Here is a 15,610-nt window from a genome sequence, read left to right as displayed (position 1 = left end):
ATTTTAGATGTTTCCAATGATAGAATGGTAACGAGAGCTATAGATGATTTCTTTACATTTGGAAATGCTACATAGCAATAAAGCAATAAAGTTATAATAAAATTGACATCCAGAATGCTTCATATTTCAAAGGATGTGATCAAATCCTGAGGCTAATATAGTAAATAGATAATTGCACTATATTATTTATAATTCCAAAAAGCTTATATTATTTAATAAAGCACGCCCAAATCCCTTCTGGTGTTTAGTGTATAGCATCTCAATCACTCTGTAAGATACTCTTGAATAAAATAACAGCAATTATTAATATGTCAAGTGTTTTCAAACTTAGTTATGCATCGCTCTCTTTCTATGTGTGTGTGTGTGTGTGTGTCAGTAATCACTATCCAGCGCGAGCCCGTGTCGGCCGTCTCCAGCGACATTAACTTCCCTATGAAGGGCAGACGGGGGATGAAGGACTGGGCGCGGTCAGCGGAGGACAAACTCTTCATCCCCAAGGAGGTCTTCACTCTGTCCTCTGACGGTGAGTGGGAGGTGTCTGGCCTTTTGTTTACTGGAGTGCTGCGGTACATCAATTCTACCAACTGAGATCTGCAGAAATGGACGCTGTGTGGACAAATAGTGGTGCTAAACACCGACTGGGCCTCAGACAGCGGGTGTCAGAAACATGTTCCAGACTCACTCTCCTTTCAGCTGCTTTGATCTGAGCAGGGGATCAGTTCCACGTGTGTAATCCCTGTTGGAGTTATTACTCAGCTCCTTTTCCTCTGCTCCATCCATTCTACCTCTTCCACATTTCTCTCTCTCTCTCCCCTCATCTGTCTGTCAGCCTATCTCTCACTATCTCTCTCTCTCTCTCTTCAACTGCGAGCACCTCAATCACCCCGAAGTCTGAGGAGGAAAATCGATTGTGTTTCAGAAAACGAGGGCGCAGGAGAAAAGAGAGATGGAGTGAGCGAGGATGTTTGAGGGAAAGAAAGAAAGAGAGAGAAAGAGAGAGAGAGAGAGAGAGAGAAGGAGGAGGAGGGTGAGAAAGAGCCTGGGGTTCAGATCATGGGGAAAGATGCTCAGTCCTTGAGGTGCTGGAGGAGGAAATTAAGGCAGAAGAGGTTGCAGATACTGCCACAGAGAAAGAAAAGACCCAGTTAGAGCGGGGGGCGTTTGAAGAGCGAGATTGAAGGCTAAAGAGAAGCTCAAATGACATGGAGAGAAAAATAGACAGAGATAGAGGAAATGGCTGCCATTCCAGTCTGGCTTCTCAGTCACGGACAGCTCCTCCTGTTCCAGACTGAACCATTACACTCAGCTGCCCTGAACGGTAATAAGAAACACCGGCTTCTTGTGTAAACACACGCTCCTCCACACCCCCTGCTGTGGGCGATAAGAGACCCCCTTGTCCAGCACTTTGTTGATTCTCTGTTTATTCTCTTGAACAGCAGAGAACTTTGTCTGACCAGCATCTTCTCGTCTACTCCGGCTTTGTTAAAGTGAAGGCTGTGAAAATGAAGGGCGGGTATTGCTGAGTCTCCATTCAGGACCTGTCAAGACCCTGTGCACCTCTGCACTGTGATTGCTATCCTTTAATGTGGTCAGTTTAACAAGCAGCCTAGTCTTGCGTTGAAATTGATTGGCGTTTGATTGACTCTGGCCTTGTGCTACCGTCAGAAGGTCTGCACTGTTGTCTAAGGCCCATCTGAGGTTCCCTTTTGTTAGTTGAGAGAAAGTTACACACCTATCTTCACTCACGTCGGCCTCTGCGTGTTAAAAAGCAATGAATCAGTCAAACAACACAAATAGCACAAAGGACAAAGCTCTTTAATATTGAATCACTTGGTCCACAGTTCGCTGATTACACTTGGATTTGTTTTTTAATAGACCCGCTGTGCGGAGAGAACGCTGTGCTTCAATCAGTGCTTCTTTTTTTTCACTCTCCTATTTGATTCTATCAGCATGCATGGTTTTATTTCACATGTCTGATTCAAGCTCAATAATTACAAACGAGAATTTCATAGTCTTAGTGCAGGGACAAGAACCGCTGTGTGATCTGTGTCATTTTTCACTAAATTAAAGTGGTGAAAGTGGTGGGCTAACTGTTTGTACGCAGTTTGTCTTCACGGAAGACGTATCAGGGCTTATTTTCAGAGTTTTTAAAATAGGAAATGATGCAGTCAAATGTACCATGATTAAAACTTAACAAGATCTGCTTACATTACAGCAAGTGCACTGAATTGCTATACTGTTAAACATTTCTGCATAATGGATGTCTTAGCCTACCAATGTGCAGCGCTGCAAACTCATTTGTTAACCTGGTTTCTACTAGCACTATGGTGTAAGTGTTAATCGCTGTCTGCAATGCAGCTAACACCGCACAATATAATAGGCACTAGATTTAAAGGTATGCATTAGGCCATGACTAATGTGACGCACAAGCTATGAGTGTAGCAAATATCATGGAACTTTGTTATTGCTTCTACTCTTCGAGCTAAATTGGCTCAGTATGGATTGCAAATGTAATAGAGATAGCCTAAGAGCTATGTTGCCTTAAACAGCTCTGTGTTCATCGATGGAGCGATGGATGAGTTAATGAGTAGATGATGAGGAAGTCAGGCAAGACAAATGTACACACACTGTGACATATGTGGCAGCCAAACATATCAACTTATCCACATGTTAAAACAGTCTTTTTATTAGCAAACTTTCACATTATTCAGTTAATGCGATTGGAAGCATAACTGAATCCACTGCTAAGTCCACAACGGTGTAGCCATAGTCAAAAAAAAGGGCTCTTGAGCACTCCTTTAAATCACTATAAAGAGAAATGGGACATCCTACAGCGGGTAAGCACACGTGACAACCGCAAGACCACAACTGCCTCAGTTGGGACAGAGCCTTGCTTAAATACCTTAGTCGTTCTCTTATCCTCTTCACAACCGCCCTATTCATCTATACCACTTCCTCCCGTCCAGTACGATGGCATTCACCTAAAGATGTGGCTTCAGTGGAGAGCTCAGCATGGCCATCAGGAAGAAGGGGTTGGCCAGAGAAGAAGCAGGGACCAGGAAGAAAGGCATGTGGAAGGAAACAGCCTCGTGGAGGCAAACAAAGATGTGAGGAGGTGCATGAGGAAGAAAGTGTGTGTCTATGATGGAGAGAACAAAACAAAAAAGATGGAAGAAGTACAAAAGTGAGCGATTCAGGCAGAGAGTTGAAAAGAGGCAGGGAAGGAGGAGTTTGAGGGGGGGGGTGGTGGACAGACGGTAGGAGACTCAGACTGGTGGGTCACTTTGCTCTCTTCGCTTCACTTCGAAATGTCACTCTTTGTCCAGACTGACTCAAAGTCCGTCTGTCGGACAACGTAAATCCTGCTCTGCTGCACTTTACGTGTTACTCTTTGTCCGTGTGTCTGAACTACATAAAGAAACTTGAATGTCAACTTGAGTTCTGAAAAACAGACACAATCGCTGCTGTGATGACTGTTTATGGCGTGTCCAGGGATGTGTATGGTGGCCAAATTGTAAAAAAAAAAAAAAACAAAGTCAAGGGAGCATGTGGGATCTACAGAGGTAGGAGGTAGGAAAATTAAGGGGATTGGTTATGGACTGTAGCTACTTCAAGGAATTATCATTGCATCTCATTGCTATTTAGGAATATAATAGTATATTAAAAATAATATTGTGTATTATATATTGCAAAACATACAGTTTTCAACACATTGCATATATGGAAAATGTATGTTTTTAAGGTGGAATACAAGGCAGCCCATCAGAACAGAGTTCATTTACATACTTTAGTCTTAAAAGCACAATAATGAAAGGGAAATTATTTTGACCTTTTTTCCCCCTAGTGAGATGATATCCCTTTGCACCCCCCCACCCCACACACACACACACAAATCAAAGCCCTGTATGTGTGTGTGTGTGTGTGTGACTGTGTAAGCGTGTGAATCTGTTCAAGAAATGCAACTTCAGATGCTGCTTTGTATGCTACTTGGTTGTGTTTCAGCAAGCATTTGCATAATGCCCTATGACTTACAGTAATAAGCTCTTTGGTAGTCTACTGAGCTGCTTTTAACGCTGTCTATGTTGCTCATGTCCCGTTTGCAGAATCAGATGAGGCATCTTACTTTGTCATCGGAGCTATCCTGTATCGCACCCTCGGCTTCATCCTGCCAGCACCCAAGTAAGTAACCCAGATTACCAAAGCAAGCCTTAAGAATAGACGAGAGCCAGTGTTAACTCTGGCTTAACTGCAGCACAAAACAGCTTGGCAACTAAGAAGTCTGTTTTAAGGTTCTAACCTTTTAACATATTAGGCTAATACACAAGGCCTCCTGCAGTGCCCTAGGGTTAGAAACACATGAATAGGCATGAAAACAAAATATTGTAAATATGCTTATATTACTGACACACAAAATCCTTACATATCCAGAATGGCAACTTTACAAAGCCTTTTCCCATTTAACTGGTGTCACTTGTCATCATCATCGAACAACCGCCAGATTCACATTATGTCAAAAAGTAAAAAGCGGAAATGGTACAATCAAGAGATACAAGGTTTTTGTGTGACAGCAGCAGTAATACATTTGAGCACAACATAATCTAATCTGATCTGATTGATAACTCTTTTATCATAAAAGCAATGAGTCATTTGTTACTCAGTTGTTTCAATATGATGGTGAGTCTCACTTCACGTTTGAAACCAGACCCAACAGGTAGAATTCAACACTAGCCCAGGAGAAAGGAGATAATGGACATTGAAACTGAAACAGGCCTTGAAATTGCATAATGACAATAAGACTTCCTAGAAAAGAATTACAGGGAAATTAACTGACTACAGCAGCTAGCCAAAATTTGTACAAAAGGAAAGAGCCAAACACAAGCTCGTTTGGCTTTTAGATTTACTGCTGAGAAAACCCAACATGGCCTCACTGTAGCTGAGTGTATTACACACTGAAATGAACTTGGCTGTGTGTCCAGTAAACCAGATAAATGAACAATGAGAGCAAATCACTGAAAAAAGATGTTTAAATGACTCAAGTCTTAAACTTTATCACCACTGCTGACTAGGAAAGCAGAAATCCAGCCCGACTTCTCTGTCTTTCTGTATATCTTATCTGTATATCTGTATACAATATCTATACAGATTTAGTTATTTAAAGTATAATCACAAGCGCCAGCGTCAATTATTGGGAAAACGCAGAAATGAGGCTGTGATGCCTAAAGGGTTAAACTACTAATTGTGAGTCGTGATGTTTGTATTGGAATGCAAATTATATCAAGGTCAGACTCTTTACTGTCAGACTGTCATCTCCAAAGAAGGCTAGTAGGTCTTATGTGCTATACCTCTGTCTCAGTGGCACCTGCTAGAGCAAATACAGGGAGCTCAATGTTGGGAATGCTATAATATCCTCTGTGGGACTGTTGCTTAAAGCATTTGGCCTATAGTGTGGTCTTTAATCCTATAATCCCTCAAGAGACAATCTATAGTGTTCATATCCTTCTGTTACCACTCCTCTGATATGACTAACTTATCTGTCGAGGCCAAAAATAGTAAACGATGCTAACATGGAATCAGTGATTGGCTCACAAGCTTTGTCCCAAAAGCATTTCTCCCTCTCCTCCCATCCTGAGCTCACCGTCTGGTTCAAAGTTCATAAAGCGGAGGAGGAGAGGAAAGAGGAGGTGAGGCAGAGAGGTGTGAATGCCAGTAACGGGGCATCCTTGTCACTTTCACACCATCTAAATTTAACTTGATTTTAAGCCAAATAGCAGTTGTCATCCAAATTCTTCAGGAATTACAGCACAGACGTCAATGGGCAGTTGCTTCAGATGAGTGTGTCTTGAGTCAATGGGTTTTCTATTGCTGTGTAAGTACAGGGAAATCATCGTCCATGGTCATCAACCATTTGTTACGGATTGAGCACATAGAGAGTAGGTTGAGCATTCTTTTAACCGGATTATTCCGTTAAAGTGAGCGTAGATTGAAAAGTGAGAAGTATATCATGGAGCGGCTCTTAGCTAGCTGAGCTCTTTAAGTGGCTGTGATAGGCGGTGGGTGAGATAATGCATGATCTTGTTATTTAATATCATCTGTCATGGTCACATGAACAAAAATCAGATGCCATAAACATGTTGTGGTAGATGTTACATGCTGACGTGTGTTGTCATGACAGTTTATGTCATTTGCTAATTTAAAGTTATGACACTAAACATTATAGCATCTGCCATGGCAATCAGCAGTACTGCTAACATGACAATATAACACTGATCAGCCATAACATAAGGAGTGAAGTGAATAACATTCATTATCTGATTACAGTAGCATCTGTCTAGAGGTGGGATATATATTAGGCAGCAAGTGAACAGTCAGTTCTTGAAGCAGGAAAAATGGAAAAGTGCAGAGATCTGAGCCACTTTGACAAGGGCCAGGTTGTGATGCCTAGGCAACTGGGTCAGAGCATCTCCAAAACATCGGGCAGGTCTTGGGGAGTGTTGCCGGAATGCAGGTGTTAGTGGTTCATGCTGCAGATGAAGGCGGCAGGCTCCTGGATATTCAAGATTCAGCGATGCATGTGGGAAACCAAGGCCAGCCTGTCTGGTCTGATCTCACAGAAGAGTGCTGGTGCACAGATTACTGAGAAAGTTAAGGGTGCCTATGTCTTGTGAAGTCGTACCTCGATGGGAAAAGAAGGGGGCCTATGTAATACTCGTCAGGTGATTTTAACGTTATGGCTGTTCGGTGTACATTACTGGACATAATCTGTTATGACAACTCATGGCAGGATATTGTATCTGTCATGCCAGGTCTGTTATATAGAATGTTTTAGGTATAATAAATATATTATTAATTATGTTAAATAATTTGTACGTCTATCCACGTTAGGTTACAGTACACCACCATTTTCGTCTGGAGGTTTCCCAGAGGTTTCCCACACTGTCTGAGGACAATTCTCAGCATTTTCTGTACAGTTTAATCATGAACCTGATGGTTCAGAGGACTTGTACCATTAGCAGAATATAACACTGCATGATTTCCTATAAGCATCCTATAAGTATATAGTATATAAAGTAATATTTCCTTTATAACATCAGGCAACGCCTTTTTAAATTGTGTGGATTTGGTGACTTTATTGATACTCACTTTTTTTTTATCAAGACAATATTGTGATTCACAATTATAGACAATTAGTCCGTTGCCCAGGCCTAGTAATGCAGTAGTAAGTGCTTTATTGATTAAAACGCTTCACATGACTTCACCTTTTTTTTCTACTGTTATCCAGCAAGCATTAGCACAGCTTGAAAGCTCACAAGAAACCAAGAGCCCAGGTAGAAATAGTTGGTACCTGAACAATGTAGAAAAAAGAGGATCTTGTTCTGGAGATGCTAACTCGGTAGTCCGTATCCAGCAAGTACAGAAAAGCCTTCTGCGTAGAAGTACCATTTGAATGGAGCAGGCTGTTCAAGAGAAAAGCTTAATTAGGAAGATGTACTTGGCATGAACTAAGGGGCGTGCAGAGTTAACCCTCATCCACTCTTACTCTAAACCTGCAGGGCTCTGCCATCTAAACTCAACAAACTGTGTCAGAACCCTTTCCCCTCACTGCAAACACCACAGCCTCCACCACCATTCACCCCACTGGCATTTCTGCCTGTTCTGTATCGCTGTCTCTCTGTCTCTCTCTTTTACCCTTCTGCCTCTCTCCCTCTCTCTCTCTCTGCCTCCTCTTTTCCCTCAGTCTACCTTGATCGTTTTTCTCTTTCTATTTGGCTTCTCTTCTCTTCTCTTCTCTTCTCTTCTCTTCTCTTCTCTTCTCTTCTCTTGTCTTCTATGTTATTCACTTCACTCTTTATTTCATTCCATCATCTCTCTCTCTCGTTCTCCTTTACTGTCTCTTTCACTGTCAAATCTCTTTTCTGTCTTTCTATAATTTCTCTATTTTCTATAATTTCTCTATTTATGACCTTTTCTCATTTCTTTTTTATTCTCTTTCTTTCTCTCTCTCTCCCTTGCTCTCTTAGTTTGTCTTTTTTCTCCCTATTTCACCCCTTTCTGTCTTCTTCTTCTTCTTCTTCTTCTTCTTCTTCTTCTTCTTCTTCTTCTTCTTCTTCTCTCTCTCCCTCTCTCTCTCTCTCTCTCTCTCTCTCTCAGTCTGTTTTCTCCCTATTTCACTCCTTTTTGCCTTCTCTCTCTCTCTCTCTCTCTCTCTCTCTCTCTCTTTCTGTCTTCTCTCTCTCTCTCTCTCTCTCTCTCTCTCTCTCTCTCTCTCTCGTATGAGTAGGGGTGAGAGGTATCCAGGTCATTGCTCTTTGAGTGTGCTTGGTTGCAGCCGTGGCTGTTGAATATGTATGGGATCACGGCTGTTTGTTTAGTTTTTGTTGGCTCTTGGTTTGTGTCTCATTAATTTTCTCGAGAGAGCACGCAGTCTCACTCTCTCTCTCTGCTGCGGGCCAAACAAGCCTGTCCAGTCTGTTCCTCTATGTGACCTCACTTCCACCCCCACCCCCCCAAATCTCCCTCTCTCTCTCTCTTCAACTCTCTCTCACACATACACACAAACAACAAAACAAACAAACATGTATACAATGAAAGCCAGTTAGCGGTCAGCAACTATATTCAGCGCAGTAGTGTGATTGGTTTTGTTCCTCATCACCTTCTGTCTTGCATTGTGTTCTGCCAGAGATCCGTTGGTGATCAGCTCGAAGATTTTGACAGTGACAGTACGCCCTCTACCCAAACCCACCGAGCCGGTGGTCGTGGTGGAACTGGCACCTCTTCTGAATGTAAGTAACCATGACACCTCAGCTTCAACATGACTGCTCCATTCATCAAGTTGTTTCCTTACAGTCTTATATATTGTGTTCCTCCACAATATAAAAAAACAGAATATCCCTGTGTGTGTCATTATCATTATTAGAAAGATATTTGTGGACACACCTTCTAATGAATGCCTCAGTTTATTCAAGTTGTACCCATTGCTGACACAGATGTGGAAATACACACACAAAGCTTGTCTTGTCCATGTAGAGAAGCATTGCCAATAGAATAAGACTCTCTGGAGCAAATAAACACGAACATATTGGCACCATGCCTAATGCCAGGCATAGGCTAGAAGGGATTAAGCCCCCTCCCCCCCCCCCCAGCATTGAGATGTGGAGAAGTGAAGCTGTGTTGCCTAGAATGCTGAAGCTCCATCCAATACTTTTGGGATGTGTTTGGGAAGAGGTGGGGTGGTGATCATCCATCGCCCTGACCTCCCTAACTAATATTCTTGTCAATGAATGCAATCAAATCCTCACAACAATGCCCATTGTCTGGACAGTATAACCTTACCCTGAAAAAAGCTGGATAAACCCATTTTTAATGCCCTTGATTTTAGAAGAAAACATGAATGAGCAGGTGTCCCAGTACTTTTGTCCATATAGTGTATGTACTGTATGACTTGCTAATATTATTCTACCATGTTCCTACAGCAGCTTTGTGACCTTTTGGAAATTGCTTAATACATGACCATATGCTAATTAAATGTGTACAACAGCTGGCATAAGATGTAACCTATACACTCTGTCCATTCATCCATGAAAAAAACATTTATTATTACATGTAAATTTATATAACATGGTAACCTGGAAGTGGCCAACATGATACTAGCCGCCAACACATGGAGCGGTGCAGTTTTAGCATGTGCTATAGCTGAAATTGGCAGCATTGTATTCGTACTTCAGAGTGTGTCATACACGACCTCCAGATCGGTTGACGGCATGTCAGTGGAGGTAATGTGGAGGATCCTGTGGTACAGTGCCATCAGCATGGATGGTACATCAACATAAATCTGTGATTTTGAAGCCCCATCACCCCTGCGTTGCTATGGCAACCTTCACCTGCTACTTCCTGCAGGAGTTTTGGGACTATGTGTGGGTGTGTATGTGTGTATATATACATGCTCAACCTTTCCAAATCTCTCTAGAGGCAATGGTGGGTCATGATCTGCACAGTGGTGGTCCCGGGTCAGTTGGAGTGGATCTCGGCCAGGGTCTATATTAATGCACCCTGGCCACAGATGTTGGTTTAGGGGGCCTGGGACATGTCCTCTCGCTGTGGACAGCTGCTCTGAGGCAGCATGCCTTGCTCTGACCTGACCCACAGAGGCAAACTGGGAGGTGGATGCATGGCGGCCGCCCCCCACCAGCTGTGGCTCACTGTCTCAGCAGCCAGGCCTCATCCATATCCGTCAGTTTTAGGCCCAGGCGCGGGTCAATGCTTTGGCCTCAGGCTCCAGCAGGTCCGTTACTGACAGCTGATCTAAGTGAAAGTGATTTCAGTGATTTCAGCATCACATAACAATGTGCCTCCCAAAAAAAAAATCTTACATTCTGCTCACTTTGTCTTCTGAACAGCCAACTCTGTCCTCCTGGTATCCGAGAGGCGAATCAGAAGCTAAACTCCGTATGTCGCTGCTCTGTATGTGTTAATAGGCTCCGTGCTGCTGAACGCATACTGGCAAAGCTGTACCAGAGTGCCATCAGTGCTCACACACTGCGCAATTAGTGCAGGCCAGGCCATATGCTGTCAGGACACATAACACAGCGAAGAAAAGTGTGCACGTGCCTGCATGCATATCTATACTGTGTTTTGTTTTGTTAGAAGTTTTGAGGCTAATATTCAGTCATCCATTTGTTAAGCCAGAGGTCACGCCAAAGTCAGCCACCAGGGGGCGCTTGATTTCTTTTTTCTTTTTTAATTTTTATTTAGTAATTTAGTGCAGTGATCAGACAATAACCAGACCAACTTTCAAACAGAATTATAAAAAAGTAAAGAGTGTCCTTAAGCATTATTTTCATTAAGAACACGACCAAAAAGTATGGCCTGAAGGCCAGAGGTGGCCCACCAGAACATCACCATAATCCCACTGTAAGGTGGGGAGGTGATCATACAACATCCTGATCTTACTATCAAATCAAATCCTCACAGCAATTCTCCAAAATCTAGTAAAGCACCTTCCCTGGACAGTAAAGACAGTTACTGGACAGTTATTTCAACAAAAGCAGAATACCCTTAATTTCAGAAGTAACAATGAATGAGCAGGTGTCCAAAAACCTTTGTTCATATAGTGTATAACATTTTGACCATTTTTATAACAGAATATTCCATAAAAAATACAAATACACATACATGTGACATAATTACCTATCTTTTACATATTTAGCCTTATACCCACCCAGTTGCACAGTTTTTGGATCATGTATAGTAGCTACTGAATATTAGGTGTTACTGAAGATTAGATTTCAAACTTAAAATGCAAACAATAAGCCTAGATTTGTAAGAGGCAAATAAATACTGTATAACTTGTTAATAAACATCTGACGATGCTGCACAGTGTCATTCTTCTTGGTGGAGAAAATGAAACAAGACAGGGAACCAGTAACATCTGAGGTTTAACACTATGGATGACTATTGGATCACTATTGAAAAGCAGCAGTTCAGTGTTGCTGTTTTTAATTGGTCGTTTATCTGATATTAATGATTTAATGTGTTGACCTAATGACCTGATTAAGAATTGTTAATGGTGTCATTTTAAACCATTAATAATAAACCCTTCTGTCTATCTTGAGTAAAACATTACAGGCTACAGTAGCCAAACATTCTTGTAAGTACAGTTTCTCTGTGCTTTTCACACCCCTGGCTAAATGTTTGTTTAATGGTTGGACTTCTGAATGATGCTAGAGCTGTCTGATTGGTTAGTCTCTGTGCTTTGGAGAAGCCCTTGTCTTGTTATCCAGGAAGCGTGAAGAAATAGTTAGGAGACATTTGTCCAGGTCAGGAGACCCCATTGGGGTCAGTAAGTGCTGCCCCCACACATCTCTCCCTCCAAAGAGAGAGATAATGGGCAGAAGTGGAGCTGAGACAGATTAGTCAATTATACCAGTCGATTCGCTGATGAACCAATAATAGGTGATTGACCCAGCCATGCACCACTGAACCCTGATTAGGGGCCTCACTCCGGCCTGGAAGTGAGGGAATCAGCCTCGACTCCTGCAAATCAATAAATTGCGAATGAGTTTTGGTAATGAATCATCAGCAGTCTAGACAGAGATGTGCGTCGAGCGATAAATGAAAGGGTTGAGTTGAGGTTGGGGCCCAAGAACCTGTTGTTCGGTATAATCACACACACACACACATGGTATGCACATTTTCCTTGTCGACTGCATTCTCTTTTTACCTTCCAACACCTCCTGCTTTTCTCCTCCAGCACTAACTTCCTACCTCTTTCTTTGTCTGTCTTTTCTCTTTAAAGGGCACGTCAGATCCGCAGTGTGTTGTCTGGGACCAAAGCAGCGCGTAAGTCTAATTCTATACGTGCACATGCATACACTGCTGTTGTATGAGCTCTTCACATGACATGGTTTTGTATTCTTATCTCTATGTTCTTTCATTTGGATGACACACACACTCACACACACAAACATACAGTATATTTATATAAGTGGTGGGAAGTGTTTGAATATTGCAGATTCATTAACAAACAGAAGCGGCAGTAATGAAGTTCCTGACACTGTGTTAATTAAATTAATGAGAGTGCACGCGGATCCCATCCTCTCCTCCAGCCACACAATAGGATGGTGACACACTGCTGTGTATTTGCAAGACAGGTTGACTCATATTGCGGCTGAAATCGTGCCGTGCAGGCGCCCATAAGCACGTCAGACTCCTCGGCCACAGTTGTCTCGCTGAAATACCTCTGCTGATTTGAAAGCCGTTTTTCTCTGGACACTTTCAGATATCGAGTCTCGTGAAGGTTTGCTCTGAGTCCTTTGAAGTTCTTAGTAAAGCTATAGCTAGTAACGGCCACATCATTTAGAGTGATAGTTCCGCAGAAAATCCAATTTATACAGTTCACCCTTAGCCCAAATGTAATTGATCAGCCAGGATGTGTTTGATGTCTGAAGTTTGCTTTTTAAGGTTAGCACTTAATTTCAAAAATGTAATGAGTTATAAAATCTTAAACCGACTTGCTTATGTGGTTTCTGTCACTGTATGACCCTCCATTGTCTAGAAGACTGGGTAAAATTCAGGCGGTAGCATTGCTAACTTGACTGGTTGTAGCTGCATAGTTATGTCCATAGGCTAACATAAGGTGGTTATGTAGATGTAACCATAAGAGGTTATTTAACATGGATTGAGGCAAGTGTATGGCATGGCATATGCACTATGCTAATTGATGCTCATAAGCTTCCAGTACCTGAGAGCTCCATTAGCCTGGTAGCCCTAATGCAAAAAAAGGGATTCCAAACATGTGTGGGCTGATCAATTACAGTTGGGGTAAAGGGAATACTGTTATTAGACTGCTTAATCGATGTAGCTTCCTGTCCCTATCACATATCCCAAAATGCCAAGAATGTTTAAGTTTATGTTCTTTTTAATGTGGCTGCTGTGTGAACGAAAAAAAACCCACAAAGTATTTATTTAATTTTCACTCAAAATGGCTATCAAGTACAAGATTGTTTTAAATATCAGAAAACAATCATCAGCAAAATATGATATCAGATATTTCAGTGCACATCCTTTAGACTTATTACAACTCCAAAATTCAAAGAGGTTCATCATTCATATCATTGATGTGGGGTAGTCAGTCCATAAATCTGAGGACACCACCATAATCAATGTATTCAATTGCTTCAGATATGTATGAACTAAAGTATTGGGACACCTGCTTGTTTTGTTTCTTCTTAAATCAAGGAAATTAAAAACATCAGTTTATCCTGCTTTTTTGGGGTAACTGTCTTTACTGTCCAGGAATGGCATTCTACTACATTTTGGAGCATTGCTGTGAGGATTTGATTGCATTTAGCAGCAAGAGTGTGAGGTCAGAATGTGGGATGATCACCACCCAATTCATCTCAAACGTACTGGATGAAGCCCCATTATTACAGAGAGCACAGTTCCACTACTCCACAGCTTAACCCCTCTAGCCCATACCCGGCATTAAACACAGTGCCAGTAGATTCATGATTATTTGCTCCAGAGAGTCCACTTCGTTTGGCAGTACTTTTCTACAGGGACTAGACAAGCTGTGTCAGCAATAGGTGCAACCTAAAGATGCATTCATTAGAAGGGGTGTCCACAAACATTTGGACATACAGTGTATGTAACAGCCATTTTGACTGGAAAATAAATAACTAAATAATGGTCTCCAACTTTGGCACATTGCTGTAGCTCGGGTGCCCAAATCTTGCTCGCTAAAAGGGCTTTTTTCACTTTAAGGCAGCACTGGCCAGTGATTCACTGGAATCCTCGTTGACTTATCTTCACATTGGACATTTTACCGGCAGTTTGGCAATATTTGTGTGTGTTCTCTCCACCCGCTCCTTTATGTAGCTGTCGGCCCATATTTCCAGAAAGCGTTTAACCTCTCCTTCACTCCAAGAACTCCCAAGGCTCATCGTTGCTGCACAAGAGATTGAAATACCCTGCTTACAATATTCATCTTACCCATAAAGTCTACCCATACTATTTTGGTGTGGAGCTCTATAAAAGAACTGGACTAGGGTCTTCTTCGAAAACCCCTGATTTTTGCCTGATGACTGATGCGCTTTGAGTGTGCACCTGAACACGGATTGAGTGTCGAAACATCCTGAACCAAAGACAAAGTTGTGAAAAGCCTTCTTACAAAATCTGGTAACACTTTTCTGAAGGGCAGCTTTCATGAGAAATATAAAATAACATTGGAAGCCTGTCAGTTGTCATGTCAGGCTCACGTAGGTACCATGTAGCCTTATGGAGATTTTCAGGAAAAAGAAAAAGTCATTCATTATTATGACTCTATTTTTAGCGCGGAACAAGAATTTGTGCGCCTTGTTTGTGTGAAAGTGTGTGTGTCGTGTTTGTGTGCTCCCCTGTGTGTTTAAAGCATCTGTGCCTCTACTGATTGTAGCTCATGAAGCGAAGGAGATGGAGAGAGGAGAGAGAGTGTGTAGAGAGGGAGTATGCGCAGCTACCTGTGTGCGCTACCTGTGGAGCGGTGAATTCTCATCTGTGCTCCAGACACACACACACACACACACACACACACACACATACGGCTGCTCTGGTATTTCCTCTGGAGCAACTCCCTGCTGACACAGCACAGCGTTCACATCATTAATACACACCGGCCGTGCAGCACAGCAACAGGCGGACCTGGCTAAGCAGGAGAAGAGCAGGCGCTAATTACTGAGGCAGAAAACCTCCCCTATCTGCAGACGCGCAAAGTCGATTAACACAAAACCCCATTACCTCTCCTGCCAAATTACATTCCAGATCAGCCAGTGATGAATGTGGCAGTGTGATTAAAAACAGGCAGCTTTTTATCCCTGATGTACCCCTAAACATGGGAACATCCATACAGCTAGATATTAACAACAATTTGCCCACCATAGTCTTGTACTAGGAGACAGGGTATATATATATATCTTTATTCAGGACATTATGAGAAACATTGCACACCGTCTCATTTTGCACAGGGCATTCGCCTTCCACATGTACCTCCCATTGTTATTTTTTTTCCTCATGCAATTACCAGTTCTTTAAACAGTTCCCCTGATAACAGCTTTTTAAGATAATGAAGATAATCTCT

General features: G+C 42.2%; 1 protein-coding gene across 11 annotated transcripts in view; it reads left to right on the top strand.

Moving 5' to 3' along the window:
* adgrb2 (adhesion G protein-coupled receptor B2) overlaps positions 1–15,610 on the top strand; it is a 362,907-nt gene that overhangs the window by 221,275 nt on the left and 126,022 nt on the right. For all 11 annotated transcript variants that reach the window (XM_072675953.1, XM_072675952.1, XM_072675949.1 and 8 more), the window contains 4 exons: positions 377–523; positions 4,104–4,179; positions 8,678–8,780; positions 12,293–12,336. In XM_072675953.1, the coding sequence (XP_072532054.1) occupies positions 377–523; positions 4,104–4,179; positions 8,678–8,780; positions 12,293–12,336 (370 nt within the window). The remainder of the gene's footprint in view (positions 1–376; positions 524–4,103; positions 4,180–8,677; positions 8,781–12,292; positions 12,337–15,610) is intronic.

Source organism: Salminus brasiliensis, chromosome 3, assembly GCF_030463535.1.
Source record: "Salminus brasiliensis chromosome 3, fSalBra1.hap2, whole genome shotgun sequence".
NCBI lineage: Eukaryota > Metazoa > Chordata > Actinopteri > Characiformes > Bryconidae > Salminus > Salminus brasiliensis.
This window is presented reverse-complemented; position numbering and strand designations above follow the sequence as displayed.